Source organism: Salvelinus sp. IW2-2015, linkage group LG20 (assembly GCF_002910315.2).
Source record: "Salvelinus sp. IW2-2015 linkage group LG20, ASM291031v2, whole genome shotgun sequence".
NCBI lineage: Eukaryota > Metazoa > Chordata > Actinopteri > Salmoniformes > Salmonidae > Salvelinus > Salvelinus sp. IW2-2015.
Window position 1 is genome coordinate 65,919,498 of NC_036860.1, and position 21,509 is coordinate 65,941,006.

The following is a 21,509-nucleotide window of genomic DNA, read 5'->3' on the forward strand; positions in this document are numbered from 1 at the left end:
CTGTCTGTCATCAATTATCTTTTTTTTTAAAGGTGTTAAATAAACTGCATTATCTGCTAGGCCTATGTATCATAATAACTTTCAAAGTTAATATTATTTGTAACAACCATATAGACTGTATCAAATGGGTAACAACAGCAGGCTTTGTGCCACTCTCTCTCACAAGCGCCATCAGTGCCCTCTGGAGACCTACCTTGCTTGTTTGCATAATGCCTTTCCCTGTCCCACCCCCCTCTCTATCTCGACTGATATCACTGCTGAGAAAGGATTTTTGAATTCGCAGCAGCACACACAGGTTACACCCGCCATGCTGTGAGCCRCAGCGACAAACTTGACAAGCTCCGGCAACCACGGTCAACTATTTTAACGACCCAGACAAAGAGGATATTTTTTACCAAGTAAGTCAAAGATTGATTTTATGTTTAGATCAATGCACCGTTTAATTCGTGATACGGATATGTTTTATTGAGCATTTTTTGAAACTTTATCTACTGCGGGTTGTTGCAAGGCAAGCTCTGGTATCTGAGCTTGCCTTGCGGTCATGCATGCTGCTCACTCAGTGAGTAGGGTTGGATAAATGTCTATATTTGAGGGGTTGGAGCTTTTAGTTCGCCTTACACTTGTTACAACAGGTTGTTTATTTTGTAACGAATTTACTACAGCTTTGCTATTTCTTTTGACGTTTGCGATCTAGTTACATTAATAAATGCTTCTGAAAGATCGATTTTCCTGTAAAATAAAAGTGCACTTTTGTTGACTTGCCTTTATCAGACTGAAATCGTGTGTAGGTTGTCATCACCAACTAAATCATTTTCAAGGAAGGCTTGTACATTTTATTTCGTGCTTTTTAATATAAAAACTTTAGCAAATACACGTTTGTTTCTATGTAGCCACAGCAGCGTCTCACCTCATATAAATTACGAAGTTAGCGTAAAATTGTTTCAGTTAGAGAATTATTATTATTATTTAGTCAAGAGACTTTTAAAGATTAAAATCTCTCCCCATGTTTAATGATTTCTCAGGGTCATTCCGGGGTTGCTAGCGATGCACGTATAAATGAAGGGCGCTCATTCATTTGAACAACAAAATATTTGCATTGAAATGGGAGAAAAGGAAAGCCTATCCACGTAACAGTTTGAGATTACAGTGGTTGAATTKAATGATTTTATATAAATAGATACACTAGATGACTAGGTTGAAGCTACCGTGCCTCCATCTTGGCACCTATCACCATTGTAAAACATCTTGGAAGCTATAGAAGTGAATTTATTAATGTCTACATTCGTTTTTGCCACGTTTATTCTATTAAATACTCATTAATGCATACTTTTGAATTATATGTGAAATAAACACACAAATTAAAATGTTCATTTTAAAGTATACAAAAAACTACAATTTTGTCATTGAGACATTTAATTGAAATACTGTAAAATTCCATTAATTCCTATGGAGGACTGCTCCTGTGGAGTGCCAACCGGTGGCTTCAAAGCCTCACAATGGCCAATACATAGCATCAGCAATCCAGGGTTTATGTATGTAATTGGTTGAACTAGCCTGGAGACCCGGCGTTGTATTGCATTGGATTCAATGCCTGGCATAAATTAGCGGTTGGATCAGGAACGTTTCCTCTCTCGTCTCACGACCTATACAAGCCAGAATGTTGAATACAATAATATTTTAACTTACTTTACAGCAGGTAGTGAGTTCAGATTTCTTTCACTTGAAGCATGCGCAGAACCATGTAAACGCGTGCACGAACTCGGCAAGTATGCATGCGTCTCATGTAGGTATTTTCATGTTGGCCACGCACTACCAGTAAAAAAGAGCGGTGCTCCAGGGACTCACTGGCAGGAATAAGGCAACTTCCAGAGGATATATGAGATGGGTGTGTATCTTTACAGAGAATATGTGTGAATTAATGTACTGTCCATGATAAACAGCATGAGAATTAATGAGTACTAGCACAAGAGCAATAATGTTGACTGTATAARGAGATGGTGGCCTAATTAAAGGACTGTATAACACACAGCATGTCTTACATTCTTACCTGCAAAAGGACCAACCACATTGACAACCAGTGAAGTTCAAATGTAATTTTATTGAACATTCTGGTTTGTAGAGGTTGTGATCCAAATACTTATTAATGCCCGGTGTAGAATTCAATGAATTTCATTGTTGGGTTTCTAGGCTAGGGTCAAACCAAAGAGCATACGCGTTGGAATACTCTCAACAGAGAACACTGCGTTACCTGTATATCATGCTGCTGAGACACACATCAATCATAGTCCACTTAATGATAGTGGTTTTTATTACTGGGAAGGCTTGATCTTGTAACTCGTTCAGCAGATCTCCTGGGTGATATGGAGTTAAGAAGTACAAAGTGAGAAACTTATCCAGTTCAGGCATATCAATGCAAAGCCATTCAAATGAATGTCCTCTATAGCAGTAGTTCCCAACCTTTTTTGTTTACTGTACCACCAACTGAATTTTGCTCTGCCCATAGTACCCCTGAAGTACCCCCCCCCCCCCCCCCTGTGCATTCCAAGTACCCCCTGTGGATAAATCAAGTACCCCCAGTGGTGCTAGTACCCCTGGTTGCTTGTCCAGGAGCCTGCCAGCAAATTTAGGAAAATGTGGAAGTTAAATGTTTGTAATTTAGCAGACACTCTTATCCAGAGTAACTTACAAGAGCTATTAGGGTTAAGTGTCTTGCTCAAAGGAACATCTACAGTTTTTTCTCTCTCTCTCACCTAGTCAGCTCGGGGATTGAAACTAGCAACCCGTCGGTTACTGGCACAATGCTGTTAACCACTAGGCTACATGCCACCCAGTTGACTGTGTAGCTTTTAGCTTCTASTCAAATGTGAAGCCTGTGGAGATATTGATAGTAGATAACATTGGACACTGTCTGCCAACAACAAATAGTCATACAGAATGTTAGGCCTATAGAAGGTAACCTACCTTGTGGATGAGCGATCAAGTGTGAGAAATGCATCCTTGCATTGAGGACAGATAGGCAGCTAAATGCTTTCGTTGTATGAACACATCTGTTATGCACCTAATTAATTTCATGTTTCACAAAATTATTATTTTATACATCAMAGGTTCATTACTCTGAACGTTGATTTATAATGCTTGAAGACCCACTGACGGAATGCTATGCTCTGTCTGTCTGATTGGAAGTCCCCCCCCTGAAGGCCTCAATATAGTAATTATTCTGCCTCATCAAATTAGATTCCAGTGCTGTGTTGGGTCATGTGAGGCATGGCAGCCACCCGGACCATGTCAATATAATGGTAGACTCGCACTTCACTCTGGTTGTCCCTCTGGCCCGGTGCCTCTGGCTCTTTGTTAGAGCAGGACCGGAAATTGCTGTGAACATTTACCAGCCAGCAGACAATCATAAAACAGTGTCTGAGGTGGTAGTATTAATGTTCATTAAAGCTGTGTGTGTGTGTGTGTGTGTGTGTGTGTAGCTGTTCATAAACAGTGGAGGTTCAGTACCAGTCAAAAGTGTGGACACACATACTCATTCAAGGGTTTTTCTTTTTACTATCTTCTACATTGTAGAATAATAGTGACGRCATCAAAACTATGAAATAACACATGGAATCATGTAGTAACCAAAACGGTGTTAAACAAMTATAAATATATTTGAGATTCTTCAAAGTAGCCACCCTTTGCCTTGATTACAGCTTTGCACACTCTCGGCATTCTCTCAAACAGATTAATGAGGTAGCCACCTGGAATGCATTGACATTAACAGGTGTGCCTTGTTAATTTGTGGAATTTCTTTCCTTAATGCGTTTGAGCCAATGTGTTGTGCCAAGGTAGGGGTGGTATACAGAAGACAGCCCTATTTGGTAACAGACCAAGTCCATATTATGGCAAGAACGGCTCAAAATAGCAAATCAAAATAACAGTCCATTTACTTTAAGACATGAAGGTCGGTCAATGCGGAAAATTTCAAGAACTTTAAAAAAGTTTAAGTGCAGTCGCAAAAACCATCCGGCGCTATGATGAAACTGGCTCTCATGAAGACTGCCACAGGAAAGGGAGACCCAGAGTTACTTTGCTGCAGAGGATACGTTTATTAGGGTTACCAGCCTCACAAATTGCAGCCCAAATAAATGSTTCAGTGTTCAAGTAACGGACACATCTCTACATCAACTGTTCAGAGGAGACTGCGTGAAGCAGGCCTTCATGGTCGAACTGCTGCAAAGAAACCACTACTAAAGGACACCAATAAGAAGAGACTTGCTTGGTCCAAGAAACACGAGCAATGGACATTAGACCGGTGGAAATCAGTCCTTTGGTCTGATGAGTACAAATGAGAGATTTTTGGTTCCAACAGTCGTGTCTTTGTGAGACGCAGAGTAGGTGAACGGATGATCTCCGGCATGTGTGGTTCCCACCGTGAAGTATGGAGGAGGTGGTGTGATGGTTTGGGGGTGCTTTGCTGTTGACATTGTCAGTGATTTTATTTAGAATTCAAGGCACACTTAGCCCTACCTTGCTGGTTGTCTTCTGTATACCACCCTTATTTGGTAGAAGACCAAGAACAGCTCAAATAAGCAAAGAGAAATGACAGTCCATCATTGACTGACCTTCATGTCTTAACTTCTTATTGGCAGGTGGGACGGTAGCATCCCACCTGGCCAACATCCGGTGAAATTGCAGASCGCGAAATTCAAAAATACCAAATTCAAATATTTAACATWMTTGAAAATAAGTCTTATACATCAAAATAAAGCTTAACTTCTTGTTAATCCAGCCGCTGTGTCAGATTTCAAAAAGGCTTTACGGCGAAAGTAAACCTTTTCAACCAGGCAGGTGCGCCACWAAAGTCAGAAATAGCGATATAATTAATGCCTTACCTTTGAAGATCTTCTGTTGGCACTCCAAAATGTCCCAGAAACAWCACAAATGGTCCTTCTGTTTGATAATGTCCTTCTTTTATATCCCAAAAATGTCTATTTATTTGGCGCGTTTGATTCAGAAATACACCGGTTTCAAATCGCCCAACATGCCAAAAAAGTATCTAATAAGTTACCTGTAAACTTGGTCCAAACATTTCAAACAATGTTCCTAGTCCAACCTCAGGTACCCTAAAATGTAAATAATCGATAAAATTTAAGACGGAATAAACTGTTTCTAATACCGGATAAAAACAACGTGAAGCGCGCTCCAGTTCACGCGCGCCAAAACAGTAGAGTCCACCTGGAGTGACACTTACAATGAATAGGACTACTTCTTCATTTCTCAAAAGAAAAACATTGAACAATTTCTAAAGACTGTTGACAWCTTGTGGAAGCCATAGGAACTGCAACCAGGTTCCTAATAATAACGGTATCCCATAGAAAACAATTGKAAAATCCTATGACCTCACACTTTTTYCCCCTGGATGTTTTGTYCTTGGGGTTTTGCCTGCCATATCAGTTCTGTTATCCTCAGACATTATTTTAACAGTTTTAGAAATTTTAGAGTTTTCTATCCAAATCTACCAATTATATGCATATCCTAGCTTCTGGGCCTGAGTAACAGGCAGTTTACTTTGCGCACGCTTTTCATCCGGAGGTGAAAATACTGCCCCCTAACCAAGAGAGGTTAAAGTAATCTGGAAAATGTCAAGAACATTTATTTTAAGTGCAGTTGCAAAAACCATCAAGCGCTATGATGAAACTGGCTCTCATGAGGACCGCCACAGGAAAGGAAGACCCAGAGTTACCTCTGCTGCAGACGATAAGTTCATTAGTCACTTTACTTTACAAATTACCTTGATTAACTTGTACTCCCGCACATTGACTCGGTACCTCCTGTATATAGCCTCGTTATGTAATTTTCTTGTTACTTTTAGATAAAAAATGTTTCTTCTCACTTTATTTAGTAAATCTTAATTCTATTTCTTGAACTTCATTGTTGGTTAAGGGCTTGTAAGTAAGCGTTTCACGCTAAGGTCTACTCCTGTTGTATTCGGCGCATGTGACACAAAATGTTATTTAACTGCACCTCAGATTACAGTCCCAATAAATGCTTCACAGAGGTAAAGTAACAGACACATCTCAACATCAACTGTTCAGAGGAGACTGCATGAATCAGGCCTTCATGGTTGAATTGCTGCAAAGAAACCACTACTAAAGGACACCAATGAGAAGAAGAGATTTGCTTTGCCCAAGAAACACGAGCAATGGACATTAGACTGGTGGAAATCTGTCCTTCGGTCTGATGAGTCCAAATTGGAGATTTTTGGTTCTAACCTCTGTCTGTGAGATGCAGAGTAGGTCTCCACTTGTGTGGTTCCCACCGTGAAGCATGGAGGATGAGGTGTGGTGGTGCATTGCTGGTGACACTGCCAGTGATTTAGAACTCAAGGCACACTTAACCAGCATGGCTACCACAGCATTCTGCAGCGATACGCAGTCCCACAGCGCAAACCAGATGGGATGATCATTTGTTTTTCAACAGGACAATAACCCAACACACCTCCAGGCTGTGTAAGGGCTATTTGATCAAGAAGAAGAGTGATGGAGTGCTGCATCAGATGGCCTGGCCTCYACAATCACCCGACCTCAACCCAATTGACCGCAGAGTGAAGGAAAAGCAGCCAACAAGTGCTCAGCATTTGTGGGAACTGGAAAGACTGTTGGAAAAGCATTTTGCATGAAGCTGGTTGAGAGTGCCAGGAGTGTGCTAAGCTGTCGTCAAGGCAAAGGGAGGCTATTTTGAAGAATCTCAAATATATTTTGATTTTAACACTTTAMWTTTTTTTWAAATTACTACATGATTCCATATGTGTTATTTCAGAGTTGTGATGTCTTCACTATTATTCTACAATATAGAAAATAGTAAAAATAAAACAACTCTTGAATGAGTAGGTGTCAACTTTGACTGGTACTGTACACAACCAACATCTGACGAGCCAAGTCTAAGGCATTGGAAAACAGACTAATCAGCTGGTTATGGACAGTATAYGATGACAGCTTTTGGTAACTTTGGTTTGAATGGGGAACTGTCTACTCAAACATCTAGAATATTGATGATGACTTATGATTCTCAGCACACCCGGTGAACCCAACTAGACAATGTAGGACCCTGTCTGTCAACAGACGGTCTAGTGACTGAAGGGCTGTGTTGACTCCTGCCTACTTGTGTGTGCCAAGTGCTTTCAGAGCTCATCAATAGAGCGTCAGGTACTCCAGAGAAGAGACCAGTCTCTTGTCGGACTCTGTGCCTCCATCAGAATACASTGCTGCCATTTTAAAGGAGAAGTTCACCTGATTTGAATCAAATCTCTTTTTTCCCCCCCCCACTTGGTTTTGAGAAATTTATCCCACCAACAGTARWMTTCCTCATTGCTTGTTCTGCAGTATGGCGACCACAGATGATCAGACTCCAAAAACAGACATGTCATTTTAGAAACATCTAATCTCTTCGTATAGTGGTTCAGGTCTTTTAGATGTTGTACACACGAKATTGTGTAATTCCGAACTTTATCCRCAACATTATATGTGTGTGAACTTCTGCTTTAATCCTCCCAGCAGGAGAAGAGGCTGATGTCGCTTTAACATTGAAATGCATGCTGGTAAATTATCTAGACTCGAGAGGCTACTTCAAAGCAACACGCACGTAGTCATCATGATGGATCAATGATGGATCAATAAATGGATTTAGGCTATGTCATTGGTAATTCACTGTAGTGAAGAAGTCATGCAAGAACATTGATGCATAAATACGTTGCTTTGGTATTTTGTTTCACTTCTTGAATTCCAATATCAAGTTGCTTTCCTAAGGTCTTGTTATTTCAGAGTAAAGGTCASGAAAGGTTATTCTGGGTCTTGATTGCAGTAGATTGTTTTGGTTTATTCAGTGACTCTTAAATTCAAACACGCTAATGATGTTTTGCTTGTCAGGAGTTATRTACTCCTTGTCTGTGAGACCAGACTATTTGTCTGAAGTTATGAGTGCTCAAATTGCCTCTGACAGAGGGCTTGTGCAGGGTTGCATGGATATGCCGTTAGCACACGAGGGTTCTCTATGTCACTGCTACCAGTGAGGCAAACTCCAATAATGTAAATACCTCAAAAGCAGAGGACAGGGTCATGTTTATTACGGTACACAACTGAAATCAYTTTTAAACATTTTGCAATGGAAAACAGAAACAAGGGTCTTATTGGACAAGTTCAGGTTTTTAAGTCTTTTCTTCCGCTTGGTACCTAACACGGCCAAGTTGGATCACAGGTTTGTGTTTSGCAAGCTTTCCTGCTGCAGTAAGTCGACCTGCATCAGGTCATTTAATGGACTGGGTCTGCTGGGTTTGGGGACCAAAATATGCAGTTTCATATCCGTTTGAATTCCAGGCTAGACTGGCAATAGCCAGAGCAGTTGTGAGCTGCCTTCTACCCCCAGCTGTGGAGGCCACTGTAAACGGTGCTATGAAGTCATCATACACGCCTATTTACATATGCCTTACCTCTGTTCCCCTGGCACTCAAGGACCTGAGCAACATGAGGACTTACTGTAGCTGTTTTTAGGTAATATGTTGCATTCCAACAGGATTGTGATGGTAGTTCTGCTTCTTCCCCGCCACAYCCACACCCCAACATACCCAGGCTTGAATAATTTCCTATTGGCACAAACATGAGGAGCATCTGCTCCTTGCAACAGACACAATTACATTGTTGTCAGAGCCTTCGGGGAATAGTGTGTTGCATTGCATTCCAGAATCCTTCAATATTCCGTTTTAATGTTTGTCTTGCTATTAAGCAGAAATATGATTTCATATTAAACGATAAGAAGCTAYATATTGAAGATTGATCTCGGTTTCCTGCACAGCTGCTTTCTACACCAAAAAACCCCAAGATATTGCACTTTTCTTTGTTTCTATTGGCGTGGAGCTCTCATATTGACACAGTATGTTGTATGTACAACTACTTTTATTTGAGAAGTTGCTCTATTCAGTTGCTACTACAAGAACTGCCAACTTACATGGAGGGGTTGTGGCAGATCTCATTTCAGCACTGCGACTCCCTATTTATAATTTGTTTTTCTCTCATCTAGGCTCAAATTCACTTGTCAATTGATATGTCTTGGCAACTTTTAGAAAATCAGAAATATTGCTATGAAATCGCCTCAGTGACTTCCATGCATGTGACATGAATTGTCCATGATCAATGAAGCATCAAAACAACATTATGGTGGTTTAGGCTTTGTGCTCATCATATCAGATTGATTGAAGCGGAGGGAACAGCAAGAGGTWATTATTCTACATTGAGCCTATAGGTATAAGCCAAGGAGGATCTAACTGAAATGCTGAGAATACCGTTGAGTTAATGTAAGGTAGCCTATATCCAGTGTAAAACCGCTTGATGCAAATGTGCAAAAGAAACCCAACTGTCATGTGTTATACTTTATGGCCATTATCGCAACATTCAGTCTTACAAATGCCTTCAGTGTAACAATGGTTTCCATTTCCAAGAATATTTATGGTTGTCCTGGCAACTCCTGGCCCTCTTCCYGAAGGAAAACAGAACTCCGAAATTGAAAAGTCTCCGAGATCCAACAGCTGAAGCCAAGAGGCTGGATATCACGGAGGGTAGAGGAGAGAAACAGGAAGCTCAGTGCTGTTGACAGTGTTTTGAAAAGGTTCCAGTGTGGCTGAAAGAAGTGAAGTTTTCTACGTACAGGACATTCCGTCACTGGGATGTCCACCGCTCTTTGCAGCTGACGTCCACACCGTCGTCATACAACTTGTCAATCTTTAACCTATAACACGTGTTCTACTCATGTGGGTGGACACTGAAATTATGGTCCGATATAACCCCCTCCTGTTTCTCTCACTGTGAGAGCACCTTGGGTTACAATAGGATTTACTGCTGAAAGAGGGCAGCTGGAATACTGATCCCTATTCACCCTGCCTGCTAAGGATCGCAGAACAACCCTTTTAAACAATAGACACTCACTCAGAGAAACCCCTCTTCCCCCTCCTCCTCCTGAAATTGTGTGCATTCCAGAGGCGAGAGGGATTTCAGCGCTATCGCTCCACAACGTGCACCGCTTGACTGCCTTGACAGAGAGAAGGCAAGTCCACTAGATACTCCTATTGTTAAGGTAGGGCTGCCAGAGAGGCAAGGCTGCTCTGCTCTCTGTGTGTTGGATGACTGGGGCTTTCCCTCCTCTTCTTATTTCTGTCGCATTTTTGGACAGACTGGGTTGAATAATTTATTGTTGCTGGTGAGAAGGAAGGAGCGGTATGGCTGGAAAGAGGTGACTACTGCCTCTGGAAAGAGGTGACTACTGCCTCTGGAAAGAGGAGGTGACTACTGCCTTTGGTGGATGCTTGTATTTTTTTTCTCTTTGTCATGGTCAACAGTGTTGTCACTGGTCATGCTAACATCTTGGTAGGGGGTTGTGAAGAGTGGAGCCACCTCCAACTGCTACTCTCCCCAGCTGGAGGAGCTTCTGACTGGGCTACAGAGCTTGGTAAGAGTCCCTTATCATAAATATTACCAGGACTTGCATGGGACAACAGACACTGGACGGAAGCAGCATAATGTGACCAATAACTCTTTATTGTTGAGAACATGTCATGATCAGTTTGTCTTTGGAAGTCGACTACTACGCTCCACATTCGACGTAAGCTTATGCATATGGTTTTAGTATTTTTACGTATTTTCTCTGGATGTTGAATTATTCAGTGTTTTTGTTTCTAATGAAATCTGGTGCCTGCATGTGATTTAAAACTGTTTAGCACTACTRTACTATCGGTGGTGAGGTATTCCACTTGATTCTTACTCTTTAGTTACATTAATATTTATGCCTTTTTAAATGAGCTTATTGACTGTTGATTTACCGGTAGTTAGATCTGCAAGGGGTACATTTGTACAGGCTCTAAAAGGAAATAGCCTTTCTGTCTTTCCTCTACCAGGCTATACAGATGTGATTTATTTGCTARAGTGACCTATTCCTTTTTGAGGTTTTGTTACAGCAGGACATGGAAAAAGTTGTGAAGCTAGTCGCTGTGTGTTATTATTTTACCCTGACAAGGAAGCTGGTATTTTTGGTCTCTCCCTGTAGAGATRCTTGTTTTCCACCTCATTATTGGGTATGGGGATACTCTCTTCGTTCGCAGCAGCCAGCCCAGTCAGTGTTGCCTTGCTTCACAAGATCAAAGCCAGTTAACGTMTTTTCAAGTGCTATCGCTGTACTTCAAAGACTCTGGGCTCGTGCCTCGGAGCTCTCAATTCCCCCAAATAGCAGTGGTGGCACAGAACAGATAGCCATGCAGCCTTTTGTCATTCATGTGCCATCTTAGAACATCACAAGGATCAAGTGATGTGTGATTTGACACCACCTCATTATTTTCCATTTAATCGTACATGTACAGAGTGGAAAATGCAAATAGAAATTCTTGACATCCTTTTTTTGTGTGTATGTCTGTGTTTATCAGAGATGTAGGTTGGATCCTCCCTTTTTGTTCATAAAATAAATAAATAAATATATATATATATGCCCCTTTTGAATTCCTGCTGTGGTAGTGAAATTCACATTTCTTGATGAGCCTCCATGAATTCTATTGGACAGATCTTTGTAAAATTGAACATTTTCGTTCACCTAGATCATGGTTGAAYTAAGGTAAAGGAAAACAACTGAATTGACTTCAAAGTCTGCAGAGTTTCTTTGGAAGCTCTTTGATACCTGAAATTAATTTACGCATTCATCTATGCAGATTTTCAAGATATATATTCTTAAAATTCAACAGGCCTACCCTTTTAACAGTTGCTTTTTCCCCTTGGACATACTTAATGGAATTTCCTCTCCGCAAGGCAAACTGCAACGCTTGCCATTTTTCCATTAGTGTCTGCAGCACTGAGCACTTTGACAATTGGTTCATGAACAACTGCATTGTGGAAAACCCTCTGCTATCTCTGCATATTTCWAACTTTTCCATTATGGGCAGTAGGAAATTGACTGGAGAAAAGAGTGGTTGCCGCACATTTTATCGCCCCACACGTTCTGGGGTAGTCTAATCTGCCTGCCCAAGAGACCCATACAAATGTTGGCAGGCACAGGTCAATGTTTCTTTTCTTACATTTTTTTTTACAGAAGAATTGAATGCTCACTTGCTTATGGGGAGGGGCTGGGGTGGACGTAAAGATTAAAAGGAGGCCTGTATATTGCAGAGAAGATTTGAGCTTTACTGAGTTATAGAGGTAGAGGTAGGACCAGGAGCATAGACCTAGTTGAAGAATGTCAGCCATTCTGCTGCTTTATGTTATTGTAAAGAGAGGGCCTGTYTTGACGGGGAGGAGCACCGAGGAGACTGGAGGCAGATATCTGCCCTAAGACATGGCTGTTAATAAGGAATCTAATCTCAAGCCATGTCCCAGGGCAGGCAGACTGCATCAGACATCCTAAACTCACTAACGAGGTGGACGGAGGCAGACAGGAACACTAGACGACAGCCAGGATGGTTTTCCCCCCTGAGAACCAGTCATTGGCTCCAGGTTCCACAGCTAGAGGCTGTCTGGGTCTGTATTTATCAAGCCTCTGAGTAGGATCTGTTTTGCTTTTTATACTGGGCATACACAACCTCTAAAATCATAACAACTTGGACTTGCCCATTACCCTGATTTAATTTTTTCTTGTCCCAGATCTTTCATTCTGTTCATCCTCAACCCCAGGATGTGGGTGCTCACATTACATGATTATTTCCTACTTGATCCTGCCCTGTGTTTCTCAGAGGCGCAAAATATGGTGTGGACAATATGGATTTACAGTGCATTGACTATATCCACATTTTGTTACGTTACAGCCTTATTGTAAAATGGATTAAATACCCCCCCCTCCCCCCCACACTCAATCTACACACACTACCCCATAATGACAAAGCAAAAACAGGTTTTTAGAAATATTTGCATCTTTTGGCAGCGATTACAGCCTCGAGTTTTCTTGGGTATGACGCTACAAACTCGGCACAGCTGTATTTGGGGAGTTTCTCCCGTTCTTCTTCTCTGCAGATCCTCTCGAGCTCTGTCAGGTTGGATGGGGAGTGTCACTGCACAGCTATTTTTCAGGTCTCTCCTGATATGTCGTTCGGGCTCTGGCTGGGCCTCAAGGACTTTCAGAGACTTTCTCCCCCCATTGCTCAGTTTGGCCGGATCTAGGAAGAATCTTGGTGGTTCCAAACGTCTTCCATTTAAGAATGATGGAGGCCACTGTTCTTGGGGACCTTCCATGCTGCAGTAATTGTTTGGTACCCTTCCCCAGATCTGTGCCTCGACACAATCTTGTTTCGGAGCTCTACGGACAATTTCTTCGACCTCATGGCTTTGTTTTTGCTCTGACAACTGTGGGACCTTATATAGACAGGTGTGTGTGCCTTTCCAAATAATGTCCAATCAATTGAACTTACCACATGTGGACTCCAATCAAGTTGTAGAAACATCTCAAGGATGAGCAATGAAAAACTGAATTTCAAGTCTCATAGCAAAGGGTCTGAATACTTAAGTAAATTAGTTATTTATTTATTTATTTTTTAAACCTGTTTTCACTTAATCAGTATGGTGTAGATGTTTGTATATATTTTTTTTTAAGAATCAGGCTTTAACGTAACAAAGTGGAAAACTTTCCGAATGCACTGTATTGTTCTACAGTAGGACTTGGAGGTGAGAACTTTTAATATTCAAAAGGAAGCAGCGTTCTCCCTACAGCACAATCAATCTCATTAATTATGGCTAAACCCACCTATTTCTACATTTTATCTTCTTAAAATCAGATTTTAAAACGTATCTTAACCACACTGCTAACCTTATGCCTAACCTTAATCTTAAATGAAGACAACAAAAAATGAATGTTTACGATGTAGTCAATGTTGACATCGGTTGTCACTAGTTACCACAGCCACTATGTGTTGTTGATTTCCTCTTGGTCATCATTGTTTTGGTCTCGCATGCTGAGCGCTCATTGGCTACTGGCAGTAGGCCTTGTCCAATTTAAGTCGTAGCACTGCTCCTACTACAAGATGCAAAACCAAAAATGTTAGAAAATGCTCAGGACATCTGACAGTGGTCTGTAGAAGGGAACAGCCATCATCGGTGTGACCGTAACCCACTAAAAATACCCCAGTCCCGACATACTGATCCTAGCCCAAGTTCATAGGATTTCACCCCGATTGTGAAAATTTWGTCTGTTGACGGCAAAAACGGCGACGCATTTTTGTGGTGAAATCRTGTACTGTATGCCCGGCGTTAAGTCATATTGAATCAGATTTGTTATGGAACAGGTAGGACCTGATCCTAGATCAGCTCCAACAGTACACTTTATCCCTTGGAGCATCTCTGTTATGGTATCCACACCAGCAGTCCTAAACCATTATAGCTTTTTAACATTGCTTTTGATTAGGTGGTGAAGTATATCTCGACCTACATGTTGTGGGTGATCACTGAGGAATGTCAGAAGACCGGTGTAATTGTCAAAAGGCCTATTGTAAGTTTGTCTACTTGCTGAAAATGGCWGTAGCCAGGCCCTGTTTTGTAGGCTAAAAGAGCGAAAACCCATCTAGCTGATTAATCTACTATCCCTCTTCAGGATAGGTGTTGGATATTTTTTTTGCGTATGTGTTGACATGCGGATGGGCCTAATCTATTTAGCTAATGTGTTACTATTTTAATCTTTTTTATGGAAAGATAAGCTGATAGACTTATGGCTGATTCTGCTGATGCATTACTGTACAGCGAGGACACAGCTTAGAGATCTAAGGATAAGCACGTGGCAAATMAAGCATTCCAAATTAAAATGTTGTCACCAACATCCTAATGAAAATCCAAAATTGAGCAGGTTTTCATTTATTTTTAATATCAGAACTCTATTGCARGATAAACTCTATAGGATTAGAATGTGCTCTGCATAATGATTTATGCATTTTTTTTGGCGCCGATTTATGATACAACTGCAGTAGTAAATAACGTTAACACATTTTACATCACTATACTATAGGTGTCTTTTTATTTAGAAAAACAGTTCAACAATGGCGTCATTGGCATACATAAAGAAATGCTTTGTGTACTGTAGTCAAGTGCCTTTCCTAACCCTTGTGTACATATTGCACCACGTGATGGCTGTTAACATTGATGCAACCATAGCAACCGCATGTACACTGGATGGTGTAATGCATTTTCATCAGGTAATGACATTTTGTGGTGGTGAAATTTGATTTAACGAAACGTTTCGGCAATTTATGCCCTGAAGTATATCCTAGACCACTCTTTCCAGCCGTCTGGTTGCCTGGTGGATTTCTCTGTGCTAGARACACAATTTATGCTTGGCGGCTTCAGCTGCGCTGGTAGCCATGGTAACTGTATCCCCCCCACAAGTTGAAGACCAATCCTTGCCTTTGCTAATTGTGAGCAAGTCGGGCTTGTCTGCAAGTTATCCCCAGCCTGTTCAAATGTCTTTTGTGCTGAAACACAGGGTGTTGTAATAMGTGTTCCAGAGAAGCTTGGTGTCCATATTACAAGCAAGGGAAATGCCTACTGGGCCATTTAAAAAAAAAAGGGCATTTTAGGTTTTTTCTAGTCAAGTATATGCATGTTTATTATTTTAATGAAGAGATAGGGTGTTGTGAGTTCCATGTCAGCAAGTAGCATTTTATAAATGCTATAAATGACATATGTAAAGCCGTTGATGTTTAATTGTTTCATATGAACTCAAACTGTTCCTCTCCCTATCCTCCTCCTCCTCTTCTCTCCCTTCACAGATCTGTGATGTAAATCATCTCATCCTTCACTCCCCTGTTTCAAGCTACTGTGCAGGACAGAAAAGGCCGTTTTCATGAATCAATATTCGCTAGCTGAAGCCATGACAGACAAGTAAGTTCTTGTTCCCATTGTCTGCATGAAGGTTACTAGAAAGCGTCCACTGTCTTCTCTCGTGCCTGTTTTGTTGGATGAAGTAAGAGGACGTCACCATGTTAGTGCCTTTTTTTACACTTTCCCCACCCATGCAATGCTTTGCATGCCAAGAGGTAGGAAGAGGAAGAGGGGGCTAGTGTAAGGTTAGTGCTACATCACATGGGGTGGAGGTATGGAGGAAATTGGCACTAACCCAGCCTGGTATAACCTCCACCCCATGTGATGTAGCACTAACCCAGCCTGGTATAACCTCCACCCCATGTGATGTAGCACTAACCCAGCCTGGTATAACCTCCACCCCATGTGATGTAGCAACCTAACCCAGCCTGGGTGTAACCTCCACCCCATGTGATGTAGCACTAACCAGCCTGGTAACCTCCACCCCATGTGAATGTAGCACTAACCCAGCCTGGTAACTCCACCCCATGTGATTGTAGCACTAACCCAGCCTGGTATAACTCCCACCCATGTGATGTAGCACTAACCCAGCCTGGTATAACTCCACCCCATGTGATGTAGCACTAACCATGCCTGGTATAACCTCCACCCCATGTGATGTAGCACTACCCATGCCTGGTATAACCTCCACCCCATGTGATGTAGCACTAACCAGCCTGGTATAACCTCCACCCCATGTGATGTAGCACTAACCCATGCCTGGTATAACCTCCACCCCATGTGATGTAGCACTAACCCATGCCTGGTATAACCTCCACCCCATGTGATGTAGCACTAACCCAGCCTGGTATAACCTCCACCCCATGTGATGTAGCACTAACCTTTGTTTTCTGCCAGAAGACATATGTGATTCTCATGGGGCCTCATTTGCATCCTCTTCATTTGTTATGTTCACTGTTGCTGCTGGCTCGCTTGTTGCTGCTGGCTCGCTTGTTGCTGCTGGCTCGCTTGTTGCTGCTGGCTCGCCTGTTATTTTCCATTGGAATGCTGCAGTTTCTCTGTAGCCTATATAATACTCTTATGTTGAAATGGAGGCAATAAAATGCTAGCTTGTCACGTTTCTGGCATCTAATTGTCACTTGGGCGTCTAACACGAATTGTTCCCTCTAGAGTTTTAACCAACTACCCCGTTGCAAACATCTGCCTCATACGTAATCATACTGTAGCTATATTGCACAATTTTGATACTATGTCATCTTAGTCTAACATTTGAGTCATCTCTCTTGTTAGGGATATACTTTATGTATGTGTCCCTACAGTATGTGGGGGCTGACAGGAGAGCTGGGCTATATGGACGAATCAAAGTTTATTGGCCGCGTACACAGTTTTGTAGATGTTTTGTTAAAAACGTGATATCCAATTGGTAGTTAGTCTTGTCCCATCGCTGYAACTCCCGTACGGATTCGGGAGAGGCGACGGTGGAGAGCCATGCGTCCTCTGAAACACGACCCTGCCAAGCCGTACTGCTTCTTGACACACTGCTCGTTTAACCCGGAAGCCAGCCGCACCAATGTGTCCGAGGAAACACCGTATAAATCAGGTGTGTCTGGGGTGTGTTTACGGCCACCTGGCAGGGTCATGTAATCATCGGGCGATGTGGTCTTTTGTTTAGACATGTAGCTAGYTAGCTAAAGAATGCACCATAATCCCAACCYATAGCTACAGTAAAAACGTCATAGCTAGCCAACATGCATGAAATGCTGGCGTACGACTGCAGGTCCCTAAAGCTAACCAACTAGGTTCAATGTACATGTCTAGACAATACTGACCACTTAGCTAGATGTGCCTGGGGGGTGGTTCTAGCACTTTTTGTCACATGACCCATCAATTTAACAAGTGTGTCTCGGTAAGCATCTAACATTTATACAATATTTTTATCTGGACACTTTCAAAGTCAGATTAGGATGTAGGCCAAGGACTAGATAACGTGTATTTTTACCTGGAGTTTTCCTTATTGTAGGCAACTCCTTTCACCACTTTTAGTCTTAATCTTTGGTTGTTTATTACACTACCTTCCTCAGTCTGTTTTAGCACATGGCTTCACATGTGAATCCTTAGAGATGGGTGGGAAACTTGACCCCACCAAGCAGCACTGCTTCTTGACACGTTGCTTGCTTAACMCGGAAGCCAGCCGCACCAATGTGTCGGAGGAAACGCCGTACAGCTGCCGACCGAAGTCAGCGTGTACTGTGCCCAGCCCGCCACAGGAGTCGCTAGAGCGCGATGGGATAAGGACAACCTGGTCGGCCAAACCCTCCTCTAACCCGGACGACGTTGGGACAATTGTGCGCTGCCTCATGGGTCTCCCGGTCGCGGCCGGCTGTGGCACAGCCTGGGCTCGAACCAGGATCTGTAGTGACGCAGCGCCTTAGACCGCTGCGCCACTCACCCATTTTGTAGCTCTGAGTCTCTTATTTTTATCCAATGTAAAAAAAATAAAAAAATAAAAACACCATTACAAATCTTGCTACATAAGACCGAATCGAGGCGGTCTGTCACATATACGGTTGAAGTTGGAAGTTTACATATACCTTAGCAAAATACATTTAGACTCAGTTTTTCACAATTATTTTAAGAATGTGAAATGTCAGAATAATAGGAGAGCACACCATGTGATGTAGCACTAACCCAGCCTGGTATAACCTCCACCCCATGTGATGTAGCACTAACCCAGCCTGGTATAACCTCCACCCATGTGATGTAGCACTAACCCAGCTGGTATAACCTCCACCCCATTGTGATGTAGCACTAACCCATGCCTGGTATAACCTCCACCCCATGTGATGTAGCACTAACCCATGCCTGGTATAACCTCCACCCCATGTGATGTGCACTAACCCAGCCTGGTATAACCTCCACCCATGTGATGTAGCACTAACCTTTGTTTCTCAGAAGACATATGTGATTCTCATGGGGCCTCATTTGCATTCTTCATTTGTTATGTTCACTGTTGCTGCTGCTCGTTGTTGCTGCTGGCTCGCTTGTTGCTGCTGGCTCGTCTGTTTTTCCATTGGAATGCTGCAGTTTCTCTGTAGCCTATATAATACTCTTATGTTGAAATGGAGGCAATAAAATGCTAGCTTGTCACGTTTCTGGCATCTAATTGTCATTGGGCGTCTAAAACAATTGTTCCCTCGAGTTTTAACCAACTACCCCGTTGCAAACATCTGCCTCATACGTAATCATACTGTAGCTATATTGCACAATTTTGATACTATGTCATCTTAGTCTAACATTTGAGTCATCTTCTTGTTAGGGATATCTTTATGTATGTGTCCCTACAGTATGTGGGGCTGACAGGAGAGCTGGGCTATATGGACGAATCAAAGTTTATTGGCCGCGTACACAGTTTGTAGATGTTTTGTTAAAAACGTGATATCCATTGGTAGTTAGTCTTGTCCATCGCTGCAATCCCCGTACGGATTCGGGAGAGGCGACGGTGGAGAGCCATGCGTCCTCTGAAACACGACCCTGCCAAGCGTACTGCTTCTTGACACACTGCTGTTTAACCCGGAAGCCAGCCGCACAATGTGTCCGAGGAAACACCGTATAATCAGGTGTGTCTGGGGTGTGTTTACGGCCACTGGCAGGGTCATGTAATCATCGGGCGATGTGGTCTTTTGTTTAGACATGTAGCTAGTAGCTAAGATGCACCATAATCCCAACCATAGCTACAGTAAAAACGTCATAGCTAGCCAACATGCATGAAATGCTGGCGTACGACTGCAGGTCCCTAAAGCTAACCAACTAGGTTCAATGTACATGTCTAGACAATACTGACCACTTAGCTAGATGTGCCTGGGGGTGGTTCTAGCACTTTTTGTCACATGACCCATCAATTTAACAAGTGTGTCTCGGTAAGCCTAACATTTATACAATATTTTTATCTGGACACTTTCAAAGTCAGATTAGGATGTAGGCCAAGGACTAGATAACGTGTATTTTTACCTGGAGTTTTCCTTATTGTAGGCAACTCCTTTCACCACTTTTAGTCTTAATCTTTGGTTGTTTATTACACTACCTTCCTCAGTCTGTTTTAGCACATGGCTTCACATGTGAATCCTTAGAGATGGGTGGGAAACTTGACCCCACCAAGCAGCACTGCTTCTTGAAACGTTGCTTGCTTAACCCGGAAGCCAGCCGCACCAATGTGTCGGAGGAAACGCCGTACAGCTGCCGACCGAAGTCAGCGTGTACTGTGCCCAGCCGCGCCACAGGAGTCGCTAGAGCGCGATGGGATAAGGACAACCTGGTCGGCCAAACCCTCCTCTAACCCGGACGACGTTGGGAAATTGTGCGCTGCCTCATGGGTCTCCCGGTCGCGGCCGGCTGTGGCACAGCCTGGGCTCGAACCAGGATCTGTAGTGCGCAGCCTTAGACCGCTGCCCACTCACCCATTTTGTAGCTCTGAGTCTCTATTTTTATCCAATGTAAAATAAAAAAAATAAAAACACCATTACAAATCTTTGCTACATAAGACCGAATCGAGGCGGTCTGTCACATATACGGTTGAAGTTGGAAGTTTACATATACCTTAGCAAAATACATTTAGACTCAGTTTTTCACAATTATTTTAAGAATGTGAAATGTCAGATAATAGGAGAGTGATTATTTCAGCTTTTTTTCTTTCATCACATTCCCAGTGGGTCAGAAGTTTACATACACTCAATTAGTATTTGGTAGCATTGCCTTTAAATTGTTTAACTTGGGTCAAACATTTTGGGTAGCCTTCCACAAGCTTCCCACAATAAGTTGGGTGAATTTTGTCCCATTCCTCTGACAGAGCTGGTGTAACTGAGTCAGCTTGGTAGGCCTCCTTGCTCGCACACCTTTTTCAGTTCTGCCACACATTTTCTATAGGATGAGGTCGGGCTTTGTGATGGCCACTCCAATACCTTGACTTTGTTGTCTTAAGCCATTTTGCCACAACTTTGGAAGTATGCTTGGGGTCATTGTCCATTTGAAGACCCATTTGCGACCAACTTTAACTTCCTGACTGATTCTTGAGATGTTGCTTCAATATATCCACATCATTTTCCTGCCTCATGATGCCATCTATTTTGTGAAGTGCACCAGTCCCTCCTGCAGCAAAGCACCCCACAACATGATGCTGCTACCCCAGTGCTTCAGGTTGGGATGGTGTTCTTCGGCTTGCAAGCCTCCCCTTTTTCCTCCAAACATAACGATGGCCATTATGGCCAACAGCTCTTTTTTGTTTATCAGACCAGAGGATCTTCACCAAAAAGTACGATCTTTGTCCCCATGTGCAGTTGCAAACCGTAGTCAGTTTTTTTTAATGCAGTTTTGGAGCAGTTGCTTCTTCCTTGCTGAGCGGCCTTTCAGGTTATGTCGATATAGGACTCGTTTTACTGTGGATATAGATACTTTTGTACCTGTTTCCTCCACATCTTCAAGGTCCTTTGCTGCTGTTCTGGGATTGATTTGCACTTTTTGCACCAAGTACGTTCATCTCTGGAGACAGAATGTATCTCCTTCCTGAGCAGTATGATGGCTGCGTGGTCCCATGGTGTTTGTACTTGCATACTATTGTTTGTACAGATGAACGTAGTATCTTCAGGCGTTAGGAAATTGCTCCAAGGATGAACCAGACTTGTGGAGGTCTACAATTTTTTTTTCTTTCTA

The 21,509-nt window shown here is 42.4% G+C and overlaps 1 protein-coding gene across 7 annotated transcripts in view; it reads left to right on the top strand.

The window, feature by feature from the left end:
* The first annotated feature begins 257 nt into the window (after positions 1 to 257).
* sema4d (sema domain, immunoglobulin domain (Ig), transmembrane domain (TM) and short cytoplasmic domain, (semaphorin) 4D) overlaps positions 258 to 21,509 on the top strand; it is a 74,949-nt gene continuing 53,697 nt past the window's right edge. For 3 of the 7 annotated variants that reach the window (XM_024011166.2, XM_024011167.2, XM_024011161.2), the window contains exons 1-2: positions 258 to 398; positions 15,755 to 15,866. In XM_024011166.2, coding sequence (XP_023866934.1) covers positions 15,829 to 15,866 — 38 coding nt within the window. In that variant the 5' untranslated portion in view covers positions 258 to 398; positions 15,755 to 15,828. Of the gene's footprint in view, positions 399 to 9,880; positions 10,633 to 15,754; positions 15,867 to 21,509 lie in introns of those variants that run through there. The other 4 variants (XM_024011164.2, XM_024011163.2, XM_024011162.2 and 1 more) reach the window with 4 other exon arrangements.